The 17,220-nt window shown below is 46.7% G+C and overlaps 2 protein-coding genes across 2 annotated transcripts in view; one reads left to right on the top strand and one right to left on the bottom strand.

Moving 5' to 3' along the window:
- The window catches only part of LOC126052340 (zinc finger CCCH domain-containing protein 11A-like), a 95,777-nt gene that overhangs the window by 19,311 nt on the left and 59,246 nt on the right, over positions 1-17,220 (top strand). The window lies entirely within an intron of this gene.
- The window catches only part of LOC126052353 (zinc finger CCCH domain-containing protein 11A-like), a 46,009-nt gene continuing 29,124 nt past the window's right edge, over positions 336-17,220 (bottom strand). Inside the window, exons 7-10 of the mRNA XM_049832904.1 lie at positions 12,104-12,428; positions 1,630-1,799; positions 1,162-1,229; positions 336-600 (exon numbers count right to left, since the gene is read on the bottom strand). Coding sequence (XP_049688861.1) covers positions 336-600; positions 1,162-1,229; positions 1,630-1,799; positions 12,104-12,428 — 828 coding nt within the window. The remainder of the gene's footprint in view (positions 601-1,161; positions 1,230-1,629; positions 1,800-12,103; positions 12,429-17,220) is intronic.

The raw sequence follows: 17,220 nt of genomic DNA, 5'->3' as shown, positions 1-17,220 counted from the left end.
TCACAAATCCTCGTAGGAAGACACACAAGTTCATCAAAACTTTAAGAAAATGATTCAGAAGGTAGCTGCTAAGAAAAATGATCCCTGGTGGCAGGGTACAGAATAGACCCCAGTCTCGGCTGTCTTCTGCAGGGTCACAAATTCACACTATGTGTGTGACCAGCAGGGAAGTTCAGGACAACTGCGTGCAGGTACTCCCAATGTCTACCAGTTCACCTGTGCTTTAAGACTCCTTGCAAAGCCTCAGCTAGAAAAAGAATCACCTCTGGGTATCCAACAAAAGAATCAGTTTCCATTTATTTCTTTCTTTATTTTAAGCCTTAAGACTATGCGCTTCAGGTGTCCAGCATTTCAGCAAGCTCCATGAGGAGCTCATCCTCATCCTTCTCTGGGTCCGGGTCAATTATCTCTTCCAGTTTGCCTCCTGAGATCTCCCAAAGAAACTGCTCAAAGTCGTCTTCTACAGAGAAGGGGGCTTCCCAGGCCCCTGTGGAGCTCAACCCCTCTGTCTTTACTGCTACTCCTGAGGAAGCTGAGGTCGAGCTTGAGACCTCTGACGGTGCCACAGAGTCTGCCGGGCTTCCAGGATGCAGTTCAGGACTGGGAAGAACAAGAAAGAGAGCAAATCAGTGTATGACATTCCTTAAGCAGAGAGATGTTTTCTGCAAACCAGCTCTTAAAATGGTAGTTAATCCCTCCTACCCCTCAGCCTTACGCAGGGATTGTTATTCAATTAACCTGGGGCTGCTTCTAGAGTCCAATGTATCAGCAGGTACATTTTGCAGTTTGGGGATTTATCCGCGAAGACACAGCATCTGGGGTCTGGCAAAGAAGGTTCCGTTTTTGTCGCCACAGGCACTTTGCCACCTTTACTAATTTGACTGCAAAAGGGTGACCAAGTCAACCTCCGCAGGCGTTCAGAAAACCCAAGAAGCCACTGAAAAGCTGTACCAACTTGCAGCATTTTCAGACAAGGATCTAGATAAGCAGTCCAGCCAGCTCCTAGAAACTTATTATTTCAGACGAGTTTTTCCTCTGCTGGATTTTGGCATGAATTATCTCAAAACTCTCATTTTTCCACGTGTGAAAAAAAAAACCAACAACCTTCGTTTCACGTGAAAGGCACACTGATGAAGCGAAAGAACAAGTTGTGGTTGTTACCTGGTTTGGGGTTTTCCTCTCCCGCCAATGGAGAAGAGGCTGCCCTCTGGCAAAGCCGGAACAAGGGCCTAGGAAGAAGCAAGATGGTTTTTATGATACACAGGTCAAAGACTGCTTTGCAGATTCTTCCTCCGCTGCTTCTCCTCTGGCATTGCTGAGCCTTAACCAAAATACAGAGCCAGGGCACACCTGAAGAAAAGTTAGCATTCCCTTAACGTTTACTAACGACCTTGGGTCTTCTTAAAGAACGCAGCAATTAAGGGACATGGCAGAGCATTATGTAAACACTGCCATTCACCTCGTAAAGAGCAGAAAGGTACTGCGAGCGTCCTGTCGACCACTTTTGGATTTAAAAGGGAACGGCGACCCGTAGAACATTTCAGTCTTCCATCTTTTCTCCAAGAGGAGGCTACAACTTGGGCATAAATTTTACTAGGGACCCACTACTGCCTCAGCCGCTCTCCTTACCACAGCCGCTTTTTTAGCTGAAGGCTCCTTCCCGTCGCCACCAGTGGCACTCAGTGGCTTCACAGCCGCCACGGCAGACGGATGACTCTCGGCTGCCTTACGTTTCAGTGGCTGCTTTGTGGGAGAGGTGGCTTTCCCATCCAAAGGCTTCAGGCACCCCTTTGGTTTGGCTAGAGTAAAAGGAAGAGAGAATTGATACCGTCTTGCTCTGCCTCAGGAAAAAAAAACCCAACAAACAAACAGGTTCTCTTAACAGCGCCACAGTCCTTCTAGTTAAGTGTATTTAGCCAGCAGCTAAACAGCACTCGAGCTTCAGCACTCGAGCAAGAGGAATCAGGCAGGGTTTTTTAAATTCACTTTTAGGGCTGTATGAAAGCTCATGGAAAGACAAAAGGGGAAAGCATACTTAATAGCCAGTTCGTACCTGTCTCTGTACGGCTCTGTTCAGAGGGCAGTCCTAGCCTCTCCTTCAGAGACCTGGGGACTTGAACTACAAGAGAGAACAGAAAAAGTTCGGCAGGCTGCATAAATCTCCATTTGCTGTTCACGTTTCGAAATGAGAGCCGTCACGTCACTGGGATTCAGAGCTACCTTGAGCCCGCAACCAACACGCACAAAGAACCACTAGAAGAAAGGACAAACAGCAAACCTAAACAGAAAATCTGTGCATCAAATCCCCATGTCTGCTTAGTAGCTGCACCTCTCTTTGGTGCTTTGTCAGCACTCTCCAGAACCTCTGTCTTCTTCCCCAGCCTGTCAGCAAGCTTGCGCTTTAACGGAAGGACACTTTTACCAGCTTCAGAAAGAGAGGAAACAGGCAATACTTTAAGAACGTTTCTCTGGAGGCGGATTTTAGAACAGTCAGCCACAAACTTCCATGCTTCCGGGGATCTTTTCTTAGATTTGCCTATCAGCTGCTAACCAAATTTGCCACTTCTGCCTGCCGTCAATACACATCTCTGCCAAAATGTATTTTCCTCCGGCACGCAGCAAAAATACCCTTCAACATAGTCACGTTTAGATGAGGGCACCCGAACAACGCCTCACAAAAAGCTCTTCCTCTGGAGGCTTTCCGTTTTCCCATCCTCTCGCCAAGATTCAGTTGAATCACGGGCTCCTCCCCTAAGACAAAGACTAATCTAGCTCTTCACTGCACAGAAGCCAGTAGCCACTAAGAGCATTGTCCTTCTAGCCCACGTCCCGGCAAAAGGCACTCTTCTGGTAGCCAAACCACAGAAACGAGTGACTACGCGTAGTAGTAGTGCCCCACGGTTTTTGCCTTTCAAAGGAATTTGTGCAGATCTGAACACCACCACTTATACACAGACTCGTATCACGCTACTGTCCGCAAGAGCCACCGTCAGCCTGGTCAACGCTTCAAAAATTGGCTACTTGTATAATACCATCTTCTATAGGTCTGCCCTTGCATTACTGCCCGGTTTTCCCAGTTATCCCCTTATTTGCATACTGACACTCGTATTGACATTAGCCTCACTCTCTGCTGCTACTGCACTTCACCCAACCGCTACTTCTGCCACGTGCTGTCGACACATTAGCTCATTCACAAATCTCACTCAACTTCAGGAACATGAGAGTCCAATTAAGCACACTGGAGGGTCTGTAAGGTGGTGTAATACATGATGAGCTATGGCTTAATGTCAGGCTGATAAAAACCCCTTCTGTATCTTTTACTGCAACACAACAAACTGAGCACCTACAAATGCCAAATATTTGCAATCAAACCAGGGCCTGGAAGCCTAAAAGCATGGTTTCCATTAGAAAAGGCAGCACCAGCAGGCAGACGTGTCTGAATTATCTTAATTATTACTTAACCTTTTGGTTGAGGAGCCATGAAATGGAAACAATAGTAGTCACTACAAGTAGGGGATATTAACTCACCACCTTGGCTTTTTGTTTTTTCCTTTAGTTTCTCCAATTTGATTTCTTCAAGTGTTTTTATTCCAAAATTTAAATTGTCCTCTGGAAACAGAAAATCATTAATGAAGCTGAGGCCTAAAGGCACATGTTGAAGAGCACACATCCTCAAGCTTCTGACAGCTCAGAACCCTTCCAAAGTCTTCCAAATAAACCCTCTCAACACTCCCCACCAGGACAAAAAGCCATAGAACGGATGGGTATTTTGGTAAGCGATTGGCACCCTTCTTCACCCCTCCTCCCACCCTACAGAGTAAAACCTGCAGTTTTAAGCGTTTTAATCCATCTACACGATATTAGATTCCATTAGACATGGCTTCTTCCCACAGTGTTTGAAAGGACACATTTGCAGGCATTTCAACTCCACGCTGTGGCTCTCTTTTGTTTTACAAAAGTCTACAAGGAGGAGTTGACCTGTCTGACCCAAGGGACACACGACAGTATTAGACAGGAATGAGCTCGTGGAAATAACTGACTCCATCCAGCTACCCGATGTTCTACTGTAGATTTAGAACATATCACTTTGGAGTTCATCGTCAAGTTCTCCTTCCAAGCCATCCTACTACAGCTGCTAGAATACCTTGCTTTGTATCAGCCCTGCGTTTCCCAGTGGAAATTATCCGCGATCCACTATGGGCTTGTGTTGCTGGTTGCTGGACAGGTGTTTTAGTTTCACCTCCTTCTTCAGAAAGCTGCTCTGAAAGTCCAAAATAAAACCTCTTCAGTTATGGAGCAGGGATTATACAAGGCGTTTCATGCTCATGTAGCTCGTACAACGACGTTTCAGTCCACGGTTCATATTCTGTTCGCATTCTTAACTACAAGCAACTGTTTGCGGGAGGTGTTTTTTAAACAGCTGCATTGACTTGACAGGCTCATATAAGCGAGAGCTATACCGGGGAAAAAAATATTTAAGACTCCAGACTCTCGTCCGTAGCTTTAAACACGACACAGTTCAGGCACTCTGTGAAGTTATACATTCACCTCCAGTAGAAATGCCTTCAGTAAGCAAAAAGTACCCATCTTCATCGTCATCTGCAGCACTGATTACAACTGGCTGGAGGATGTGTAGGACTTGGGACCTTTTCAGAGCTTTCCACTTTCATCACCCCCCTCAGCTGCGGAGTGGGACTTGACTGGACAGAAAGTGTGTTTTGCTGCAGTGACGCCTGAGCCATTTTCACATCATCTTCTGCAGGCTCAGGTGGACTTGGAAGCGTAGCTAGAGGAAGACGAGGACCATCTCTCATTTGGCCATGTAAAACTGTCACCCCAACCTTGCACTCACTGTCTAGATACGGTAGATAAGGTAGACAACCCACCTGGCTGCTGAATTCAGAGTTTCCTATTCCCCACCCCTACGAACACACTAGGAACAACGGCTTCCCTTCACACACTCATCTCACCACCCTACCCTCCAGAAAGGATGAAATGAAGGGAAAGCCACCTGAAGTGCAAAGATCACACAAAGCACAGAGAAGCTGAGCATGAAAGAAAAAATTAAACACCAGAATTACAGTCCGTTTAGCTGAGAGCCTGTGACTGCTCACTTCTCCCTACGCTCATCAGTGAGCAGTTACTTGATGCCTTCTACGGCATTGTACCCACTCCGAAGTAATATTCAGAATTAATTCTTTCATGCTTAAAGGAAAAGGGCCCAAGAAACTCACTTTTGCTTGGCGGGAAGAAGCGCCCATCAACATAGCGTCCTTTCGTGTGATGGAACGCGCAGTTGGATTTCTGACAGCCAGCTGGTTGATTCTCCCAGTAGCAAGGAATCTCACTGCGCTTTTTCTGAAGACAGAAAGAAAGAAAAGCTCGTGGTAACACTCGCCTTAGGCTTGCTAAGAGACATAGTTACACGTCATGCCAGAGACAGGGCTATCGCAGTGCAGTGCAGTGCGGAAACATCATTCCCAAGGGCAGTCTATCACTGAAAGCATTTCAGGGCAGATCGACAAAACTTGCGTAAGCTGTAACTACTACATATTATCTAGCTTTCCTGTCGTTCCGTTGGAGAAGTCGCGGGCTCGCACACATCAGTTCAGGGTGGGTTAAACTAAGACAATGTGCAAAATACTGGGATTATTCAGAGGGGAAAAATGCCTTGAACTGCCTAGCTTGAATCTATCTCAAGTTCTCTTTCAGAGCCTTATTTCCTTCCCATCTTCTCCCTCCCCGCCCTGTGCTACCCCAAGACGTCAGAACAACGCCAGCACCTAATACAAAAATGTCTTGCTGAGGTATACCTCAGAAATTGATTTTTCTTCCCCCAACTTCCTCCCACCCCCCTCCAAGTAACAGAAACCAGTATCATTTGAAAGCAAGTAAATCTAGCACGTACAAGCACATTCAGTCTGCCGACAGCAAGGAAAAATGCTTTCAGGGATTTAGTTGGAGAACACATCTTTAGGCAAACACTCACATCGACTTCCATGTGTCTCAATCTGCAGGTAGGCTTGAAACAGCGACCCTCCTGCCACCGCCTGCACACTCTCTCACTTCCCAGAGCAGCCGCACAGTGGCGGAAGGAACAGCTGTCTCCCTGTAACCAAAAGGAAACCCACAAAGAGGAAATTAAAAGAGTACAGCCTCAAAAATTATCCATGCTAGTAGAACTGGAAGCAGAATCTAACTGCTTCTTAAGTTAACAGACATCTGGATGTCTCCGCCCCCTCCTCTCCTAAAAACTCAACAAGAAACCCCAAAGCAAAAGCAGCCCAAACATACCTTGTCACAGGTGGAATAGAAATAGAAGTAGCAGTCGTCCCCTTGCTTGGACATAATCGACACCGTCTGAGAACGAGCTCAGGTTCGAAGGGTTCGCTCTCAGCAGGGACTTCCTCCAGTCCTCGTAAGAGCTGGCTTTGCTCTTTCTTGGACGGAAAGTCTCCTGACGGCTCGATCAGTCAAATCGTCTTTTTCAAAGTAACCCTAAAGAAAGGTATCAGTAAGTGAAAAAGGAGAAACAGTCCTACTCCCCGGTCTAACCTTTTTTGTTGCACCCCAGCTAACGCACGAGAGGAGTATTATTGCCCCTACCTGTGGGTACTTGCGGGTTATAAAGCACAAAGTATTTCACTTGGGCAGTCTCTCTTGCTGCTCTGCTTTGTGCCTTTAATCGCTTACAAAAATATTAAAGATGCTTAACGCCCCCCCTGTTGATTAGGACAGCCAGATCACAAGGAAGGCAGAGCCCCAGGAACTACGTGTTCTCATCCCCCTTGTCAATCCGTCAGCCTTACCCCAGACGCAGACAGCTGCTGATGATTTACCTGCTGGTCACCGCACTCCACTAGCCTGACAGCGCCCTCGGTGTCACAAGTTACACAGAGAATGCTGCACTATGATGCGTATGCAAACCACCCATCATGTCGTCTGAAGCGCAGGACAAGCTCTTGCTAACACATCTCATTCTCTGGATGAGAATCTGAAGCCAAGTTGTCCACAGCTGAAGCAGAATAGCCAGAATTTCCACTCCTTACAGTTGTTTTAGTCAACTCTACCTGTTAAATACTGTCTGGACATACATACACATACCTGTTTATGCACACACCAAGAGCGAGTGATGATAAAGTCAGCAAGAGTGAGAGTGAAAATTAGAATGTGGGGCTATTTGCCACAGCAGACTGCATAGAAAGTCTCTCATTTTGAGGGAACCGGCAAACCCAAAAGATCTACGTAACGGTTTGATGAATGTGCCTTCAAGGCTGATGCTTTATAACACGAGGGATTTGGGGGTCAGCACACAAACAGGCATACCTACCTACACGCATACAGTATCAACGTTTCTACACACGCGAGCGTGCACAGCCTATGTTGCACGATATCCGTAGCGAGAGCAACTCTCAGCCCTAATCGGACACGCGGAGTTGCAATCAATTAACAGCAGGGAGACAGCAGATCGAGGATACCGCAAGCTTTGAGAGGCAGGGAAATGCTTCCTTTGCAAGTGGCATGGCTGCATGATACCAAGAATTTGGGATGACTTTGATTTTTAGGAAAGAATTTGTTCTCTTTTTACATCAGAGCCAATGCTACAAGTTTGCCTTCATACGCTCTTCTCTAATCCATATATCCATCATCATGCATTGCAGCAAGATCACGGAAGGTTTGAAAAGATGGCTTAGGTCCAGTTCGACAGCTGATGATTTTTTGGTGCCTCCAGAGCTGAAACTGATCTTCTTTAGCCACAAGCAGGTTTTCTTCATGCGAAGTCAGATACTTTGATTCTTACCCTTTTAAAGATACTAAATGCCATAAAACCTGCAACCACACCAGATAAAGCTCAAATTCAAGCGGTTCTGACCCCTTTCATTCAGACGCTGCGCGTTTCCGTGCAAGTATTTCTGACTCTCTTGGACAAAACGGAATGAAATGGTTCTTACAAATTAATAGCAAAAGGTTGGAACCTTCTACTCACATAAACACTAGCGGATTTTCCAGGAGTTTTTTTTTTTTTTCTGGCAGGGAATTTTCCCAAATCTGAAATAAAGAGAGGACAAGGTGGGTTCTCATGTTAGTTATTGGGTTTTGACTGCTTGTCAAAGGGAAGAAAAACAGTTGTTAAGTGCAAGGGTTCCTTCCCTTCTTCAGTATTGATGGGACTATTCACTTTTCACCCTTAGCACCTTCGAAAACAGACTGTTGTGTCCTGCAGATTCCTACGCATCTCCTCCTAGAAATTACTGGATGTGCTGCTGATGCCATTGATAATTAAATGAAATTTCAAGCACGATTTCTGCAGTTTGCACAAGCCAACTCCTAAATGGAAGGCAAGTAAGGACCACTGCTTTGCCCAGCAGAGGCATTCCAACACAAATCAGGAGGAATTCACGGTCTAGAAGGTGCCATTTCTTTTCCCTAGGAAGTGAGACACACCTGTATAGTGCAACTTTACTATATCCACCACCATGGGGGGAACAAGAGAAATCCCCTCAGATCTAGCTCTTTTGAATGTCCAAGCAGCTCAGCATTCCGCTTGTCGCCTTCCATATTCCTGAGCAGGAGTTTGACTGGACCCCTCCAGCCACCCGGGCTGCAGAAAAAGTGCAGCGCAGCCCATCCGTTGTTACGCACATTTGAAAGACAAAGACTCGTCTCAGGCAGAGGCAGATTCTTTCTCCTTCACGTTCAACAAAACCACCAGCTCAAGAAACAGCAGGAACCGAGACCTAGCCCGTATCCGCTCACTGTACTCCAAACTCAACCCTCTTCACACCTTTCATGCTTTAAAGCCTTGCTACGGGGAAGGCTCACGCAGCCAGGTTTCAGGCATCGCTCGGCTTACACAGACATACTGACATACCCAGCTGTTTCCTTGATTTTGGTTTGGAGTGAATTTCCTCTGCGTCGTCCGGCACCAAGTTCACACATTCATCAAAGCCCTAAAAATCAGCAACAAAAGCCGCCGCTGAGCTACGTGCCCTGCTCTAAACTTCAGCAACAACGACACAAACTATCGTGAGCTGTGCTGACGTGGGCTGGACAATTAAGACTATTAATTGGAGAGGCACCCCCCACGCTAGTTTTTCCTGACAGGAAGAAACAGTTTTATAAATTTGAAGAACAACCAACAAAACACCCAATCCAAAGAGATCCTGAGACTCACAGTGATGCAGCCTTCTAGCCGCATGCTCGGAAAGACCCGTCCGGTGTGCCGCCCCGCTCCCCACACGGCTCAAAGGGCCCTGCGCAAGAAGCACCAGGACGTTCCTCGCACACGGGGCCGAAGCCGCGGCAGCCCGGCGGTACTCACGTTCTGCAGGTAGCGGAAGATGAGGTTCTGGAGCGGAGCGTTAAGGACGCCCCACAGACAGACCACGCACCTGCACCTTTCCTGCGCCAGGGTTTGGTAAAAATGCTGTTAACTGCTGTCATGGGGAACAGCTCAACTACCGGTAAAGGCGGAGGCGGCCAGGCTACATTTAATACAGGACCTTCAGGAGAATACGGGCATAACAGCGAAAAATAAAATATTTACAGAAACCATGGCATACACCAAACCTCGTCTCCACGGACAGAGCCTAGGCCGGGGACAGTGAAGGCTGACAACAGAGCAGGAGGAGGGAAGCAGCGAGGGGAAAGCCTTCCTCGCCGGGCTCTCGCGCGCTCTTCCTCTCTCCCAAAGTCCACGAGCGACCGACCGACCGACCGACCCATGCTGGCAGAAACTCCATGCTTGCTCCCAGCGGGAGAAAGTCCTTTGGCAGGATAAAGCATCGGCAGCTTGGGGCTGGGTGACCCTTCTGGAGCCGGAACAGCAGTTTGCTCAGTTTTGGTTTCAGACCTTTCCTCTAGGAACAAAGACAGCACAGTGGACTATCAAAGCACGCAAGTGTTTTCTTCCAAAGAGAAAGTATTGACAATCCACTCCGACAACCGATTTTTCCTCTGCCAGCAGCAAATGCCTGAGGGCCGCCCCACCTTCACAAATCCTCGTAGGAAGAGACTCAAGTTCTTCAAAACTTTAAGAAAATGATTCAAAAGGTAGCTGCTAGGGAAAACGATCCCTGGTGGCAGGGTACACAATAGACCCCAGTCTCAGCTGTCTTCTGCAGGGTCACAAATTCAGACCGCATGTCTGACCAGCAGGGAATCTTAAGACAACTGCGTGCAGATACTCCCAATGTCTACCAGTTCACCTGTGCTTTAAGACTCCTTGCAAAGCCTCAGCTAGAAAAAGAATCACCTCTGGGTATCCAACAAAAGAATCAGTTTCCATTTATTTCTTTCTTTATTTTAAGCCTTAAGACTATGCGCTTCAGGTGTCCAGCATTTCAGCAAGCTCCATGAGGAGCTCATCCTCATCCTTCTCTGGGTCCGGGTCAATTATCTCTTCCAGTTTGCCTCCTGAGATCTCCCAAAGAAACTGCTCAAAGTCGTCTTCTACAGAGAAGGGGGCTTCCCAGGCCCCTGTGGAGCTCAACCCCTCTGTCTTTACTGCTACTCCTGAGGAAGCTGAGGTCGAGCTTGAGACCTCTGACGGTGCCACAGAGTCTGCCGGGCTTCCAGGATGCAGTTCAGGACTGGGAAGAACAAGAAAGAGAGCAAATCAGTGTATGACATTCCTTAAGCAGAGAGATGTTTTCTGCAAACCAGCTCTTAAAATGGTAGTTAATCCCTCCTACCCCTCAGCCTTACGCAGGGATTGTTATTCAATTAACCTGGGGCTGCTTCTAGAGTCCAATGTATCAGCAGGTACATTTTGCAGTTTGGGGATTTATCCGCGAAGACACAGCATCTGGGGTCTGGCAAAGAAGGTTCCGTTTTTGTCGCCACAGGCACTTTGCCACCTTTACTAATTTGACTGCAAAAGGGTGACCAAGTCAACCTCCGCAGGCGTTCAGAAAACCCAAGAAGCCACTGAAAAGCTGTACCAACTTGCAGCATTTTCAGACAAGGATCTAGATAAGCAGTCCAGCCAGCTCCTAGAAACTTATTATTTCAGACGAGTTTTTCCTCTGCTGGATTTTGGCATGAATTATCTCAAAACTCTCATTTTTCCACGTGTGAAAAAAAAGACCAACAACCTTCGTTTCACGTGAAAGGCACACTGATGAAGCGAAAGAACAAGTTGTGGTTGTTACCTGGTTTGGGGTTTTCCTCTCCCGCCTATGGAGAAGAGGCTGCCCTCTGGCAAAGCCGGAACAAGGGCCTAGGAAGAAGCAAGATGGTTTTTATGATACACAGGTCAAAGACTGCTTTGCAGATTCTTCCTCCGCTGCTTCTCCTCTGGCAGTGCTGAGCCTTAACCAAAATACAGAGCCAGGGCACACCTGAAGAAAAGTTAGCATTCCCTTAACGTTTACTAACGACCTTGGGTCTTCTTAAAGAACGCAGCAATTAAGGGACATGGCAGAGCATTATGTAAACACTGCCATTCACCTCGTAAAGAGCAGAAAGGTACTACGAGCGTCCTGTCGACCACTTTTGGATTTAAAAGTGAACGGAGACCCGTAGAACATTTCAGTCTTCCATCTTTTCTCCAAGAGGAGGCTACAACTTGGGCATAAATTTTACTAGGGACCCACTACTGCCTCAGCCGCTCTCCTTACCACAGCTGCTTTTTTAGCTGAAGGCTCCTTTGTATCGCCACCAGTGGCACTCAGTGGCTTCACAGCCGCCACGGCAGACGGATGACTCTCGGCTGCCTTACGTTTCAGTGGCTGCTTTGTGGGAGAGGTGGCTTTCCCATCCAAAGGCTTCAGGCACCCCTTTGGTTTGGCTAGAGTAAAAGGAAGAGAGAACTGATACAGTCTTGCTCTGCCTCAGGAAAAAAAAAACAACAAACAAACAGGTTCTCTTAACAGCACCACAACCCTTCTAGTTAATTGTATTTAGCCAGCACAAGTACACTGCCATTTCCCAGATTCTCAGCAGTATTTTCCACACCGTAAACTCTGTTTACCAACAAGCTATAAGAAGGTGCAAAGAAATTACAAAAAGGAGCCAGAGTTACAACGTGAAAATTGTCACCCTCTGCCTTTCTTTCAAAGCATGACCTAAAGTAACTCTTTAACATACAGTCAACACTTACTTTCAGCTTTCCATTCCAGAAGTTGGGCTGCCCCTTTTCCTTGTGATACGGCAGCACCCTTTCCGGGGCTTTCCACCCCATCTCCCGGAGATTTCACCCATATCCTCTTTGGAAGCTGATAAGCTGACCCTGAAACCACACTGGATTCAGGACTCCCTGATGCTGGAGTTCTATCCTTGATTGCCTGTTCAGTAGGAGACAGCACAGCAGCTGCTTCCTTCTGAAGCTTCTCTTCTTGGCGTTGCTTCAGTTGCCGCTTCTCCCACATTATCTCTTCAAGGCTCTTCACTTGAACTTTAGAATTAGTTGCACTCTGATCAGAGGGCTACAGGGAAACAATAGAAGAGGACTAAGAGGACAAAAATCTATGGAGATTTCATTAAGAAAATCTCAGTAGCAATCCCTCTGAAACAGCTCCATGTGGAACAGAGCATGTTAATACCATTCAGACCTGACATTTTTCCCCATAAAACGTTCCCTGTGACAAGATCCATGCTTTGCTATGGAAATAGTTTCAAAAGCCTACACTTCCCAACACAGCAAGTTTCTTCAATAGAGCAGAAGACTCTAGCTGTAATCTATTACATTCTTTTTCAGCAACAGGAAGCCATACAAGCTCCCCCAAGACAGCATTCCCTGACAGACTCATTTCCTCTAATACAAACCTCTAGCCTTTTCTATTAAAGTTCTTAGCCCAGGATTTTAAGATCTCCTTCTTCCAGTCTCACAGATAAAGTCACGGAGACGAAAAACATTAACCTTGCAGATTTTATCTGGTGCTAATAGGGTTTCTTATTCACTGTCAGGTATAATAAGATTAATTCAAAGCTTGGGGTTTAACACATTGTCTGGAAATCCTATTCAAAGGAGTGACAGGACTTGCGACAGCACTGCAGCGCTTACCAAGTGCAGAAAGGTAGGAACACACTCAAACTGGGAGCATGCAGCCAGTTACAAACAAAACATAACAAAATGTATCCAAAACTGTATGAATAGATAGATGTATGTCTTCACAAAGGACTCACCTCTGCAGGTGCAGAGACAGCTTTGGGAAAAGGCTTGCTCAATTCCACTGTCATCTTTTCTTCTCTTCCAGGTGCTTCAAAACAAGCAAAAAAAAAAAAAAAAAAAAAAAAAGATCATAATTTTGTCAACAGCAGAAATAAAGAATCCTGGCTACCTCTGTTTCCTTGTTCTGTTTATTTCCTCACGTCTAATAATGGGACAGAGGGAAAGGCTACAGTAAGCAATCCCTGCACCGTTCGAGCTCTCCTTCCCTCAATCGCACTATTCTCTTTTTAGGTGGCTTATATAATCTTAACGATAGCTTTAGTGCTCTGCCAATTTTGACAAAAACTGGCCCTCACATTAAGAAGTTGATACATGCTTTGCAAACATAGATACATCAATAACTGCATTAAACAACACATATGCCAAAGAGGAAGGTAAGCCTGGATTCAGCCCAGGGAAGATCCCATACCACAAGCGGATGGCAGAAAAAACAGAAGCAAGAAACTAGGCTACAAAGCCCCTCAGTGGAAGAATTTTCCAGTGGGAAATACAGAAAGCTATCACGTGATTCATGGAAAATAATATGGTTGCATATTCTGGCACTGCCTTGCCTTCTGACTTTGTAGCCTTAAACTCTTCTACCCTCTACGATATGCAGAGGGAAAAAGCAAAGCAAAACCTGAGGAAACTGAATTTGCTTGACAGGGGAAGCGCTTCACCAGGGCAGGTATCAAATCACCTTATTACCTATTAGCTTTGTGATCCGTAACAACCTCCTCCCTGTTGGGGCAGGTTCAGGTTGTGCCGGTGGAGCTGGCACTTTTCCTCCACTCTGCTGCATCCGCAGAGCTTTCTCCCGCTTGATTTCTTCCAAGGTTTTAACACGCACTTCTCCTGCTGGCTTGGCTTTACGTGACGGCTCTGCCGGGCGCACTTGGCTGAGCACAGACGGAGCAAGTATGCTCTGCTTCTTGGGTTCGCTCTCAACTTTTGCCTTGGTAGCAAACTCTTTTGTTTTTTGCTTCTCTCGTTCCAATCGCTTGTGTTTTTTTTCAGCCAGGGAAGGTCTTGCACCCAAGCTGGCATCTTCTGTTTTACAACGTCCTTCAGTCTGGGGTTTCACTTGAGGTTCTCCTCGTCTCCTATTAGTGCTCTCAAGTTGAATTTCCTCCAGTGCTTTCACATGGATCTCTCCTGCTGGCTTAGCAGCCTTCTCTGTCATCATCATCAAAAAAGAGAAGCACCAACATTTAAGCAGAGCCCAGCAATAGTTAAAGTCTCCAAAATCTGTCACAGTACTAAGGAAAACTAGGTTTGCGTGATCCCAAGAAGGCATCTTAGGACAGCACCATTCTGCACGGTATTCTCCTCCTTTAAGCCACTTGTATTTTGAAAACTAGTGCTATCCGGTGAGAGGGGCGACACAAAAAGCATTACTTTATTTTATTTCGTTACTTTCTCAGACAGTTGTCTCTCTGTTCGCATCTCAAACTCCTGCTCCTGGCAGTGCTTCTGTCCTACTTGTGCGTAAGCATACTGCAGCTTCTGACGGTTCACAGCAGTTTTCAAGCGGAAACTTTGATGAGGCACAAGTGGACAACACCCCCTCCTAGAGCCAGATCTCTGACAGTGGCTAAACAGGACAGCTTCAGCACTCAAGCAAGAGGAATCAGGCAGGGTTTTTTAAATTCACTTTTAGGGCTGTATGAAAGCTCATGGAAAGACAAAAGGGGAAAGCATACTTAATAGCCAGTTCGTACCTGTCTCTGTACGGCTCTGTTCAGAGGGCAGTCCTAGCCTCTCCTTCAGAGACCTGGGGACTTGAACCACAAGAGAGAACAGAAAAAGTTCGGCAGGCTGCATAGATCTCCATTTGCTGTTCACGTTTCGAAATGAGAGCCATCACTTCACTGGGATTCAGAGCTACCTTGAGCCCGCAACCAACACGCACAAAGAACCACTAGAAGAAAGCACAAACAGCAAACCTAAACAGAAAATCTGTGCATCAAATCCCCATGTCTGCTTAGTAGCTGTACCTCTCTTTGGTGCTTTGTCAGCATTCTCCAGAACCTCTGTCTTCTTCCCCAGCCTGTCAGCAAGCTTGTGCTTTAGCGTAAGGACACTTTTACCAGCTTCAGAAAGAGAGGAAACAGGCAATACTTTAAGAACGTTTCTCTGGAGGCGGATTTTAGAACAGTCAGCCACAAACTTCCATGCTTCCGGGGATCTTTTCTTAGATTTGCCTTTCAGCTGATAACCAAATTTGCCACTTCTGCCTGCCGTCAATACACATCTCTGCCAAAATGTATTTTCCTCCGGCACGCAGCAAAAATACCCTTCAACATAGTCACGTTTAGATGAGGGCACCCGAACAACGCCTCACAAAAAGCTCTTCCTCTGGAGGCTTTCTGTTTTCCCATCCTCTCGCCAAGATTCAGTTGAATCACAGGCTCCCCCCGTAAAACAAAAACTAATCTCTTCACTGCACAGAAACCAGTAGCCACTAAGAGCATTGTCCTTCTAGCCCACATCCCGGCAAAAGGCACTCTTCTGGTAGCCAAACCACAGAAACGAGTGACTACGCGTAGTAGTAGTGCCCCACGGTTTTTGCCTTTCAAAGGAATTTGTGCAGATCTGAACACCACCACTTATACACAGACTCGTATCACGCTACTGTCCGCAAGAGCCACCGTCAGCCTGGTCAACGCTTCAAAAATTGGCTACTTGTATAATACCATCTTCTATAGGTCTGCCCTTGCATTACTGCCTGGTTTTCCCAGTTATCCCCTTATTTGCATACTGACACTCGTATTGACATTAGCCTCTCTCTCTGCTGCTACTGCACTTCACCCAACCGCTACTTCCGCCACGTGGTGTCGACACATTAGCTCATTCACAAATCTCACTCAACTTCAGGAACATGAGAGTCCAATTAAGCACACTGGAGGGTCTGTAAGGTGGTGTAATACATGATGAGCTACGGCTTAATGTCAGGCTGATAAAAACCCCTTCTGGACCTTTTACTGCAACACAACAAACTGAGCACCTACAAATGCCAAATATTTGCAATCAAACCAGGGCCTGGAAGCCTAAAAGCATGGTTTCCATTAGAAAAGGCAGCACCAGCAGGCTAACGTGTCTGAATTATCCTAATTATTACTTAACCTTTTGGTTGAGGAGCCATGAAATGGAAACAATAGTAGTCACTACAAGTAGGGGATATTAACTCACCACCTTGGCTTTTTGTTTTTTCCTTTAGTTTCTCCAATTTGATTTCTTCAAGTGCTTTTATTCCAAAATTTAAATTGTCCTTCAAGATCATTAAGTCCAACCATCATCCATGCACAGTAACCCATGTTCTGGAGTACCCCGTCTACGTGCTTTTTGAATACCTCCAGGATGGTGACTCAACCACTTCCCTGGGCAGCCTATTCCATTGTCTTGCAACCCTGTCAGTAAAGCATTTTTTTCCTAATATCCAACTTCAATCTCCCTTGCCTCAACTTGAGGCCATTTCCTCTCATCCCACCTCCAGCCACCTGACAGAAGAGACCAGCACCCCCTCACTACACCCCCCACTTCAGGCAGTTATAGAGAGCGATAAGGTCTCCCCTCAGCCTCCTCTTCTCCAGACTAAAAAGCCCCAGCTCTGAACCAAGTAGTCGAGGTGCGGCCTCACCAGTGCCGAGTACAGGGGAACAACCACCTCCCTGCTTCTGCCGGCCACACTATTTCTGATACAGGCCAGCACGCCGTTGGCCTCCTTGGCCACCTGGGCACACTGCTGGCTCATATTCAGACGGCTTCAACCAGCATCCCCAGGTCTTTCTCTGCCGGGCAGCTTTCCAGCCACTCTTCCCCAAGCCCGTAGCGCTGCATGGGGTCGCTGTGACTGAAGCGCAGGACCCGGCCCTCGGCCTTGTTGAACTTCATACGATTGGCCTTGGCCCATCGACCTAGCCTGCCCAGATCCCTACCCTCAAGCAGATCGACCCTGCCTCCCAACTGGGTGTCATCTGCAAACTTGCTGAGGGTGCACTCGATCCCCTCGTCCAAATCGTTGATGAAGATATTAAACAGAACTGGCAACAATACTGAGCCCTGGG

This window comes from Accipiter gentilis, chromosome 29 (genome assembly GCF_929443795.1).
Source record: "Accipiter gentilis chromosome 29, bAccGen1.1, whole genome shotgun sequence".
NCBI classification, from domain to species: Eukaryota; Metazoa; Chordata; class Aves; order Accipitriformes; family Accipitridae; genus Astur; species Astur gentilis.
Note: the sequence above shows the minus strand (reverse complement) of the source record. Positions and strands in the feature narration are given on the sequence as shown.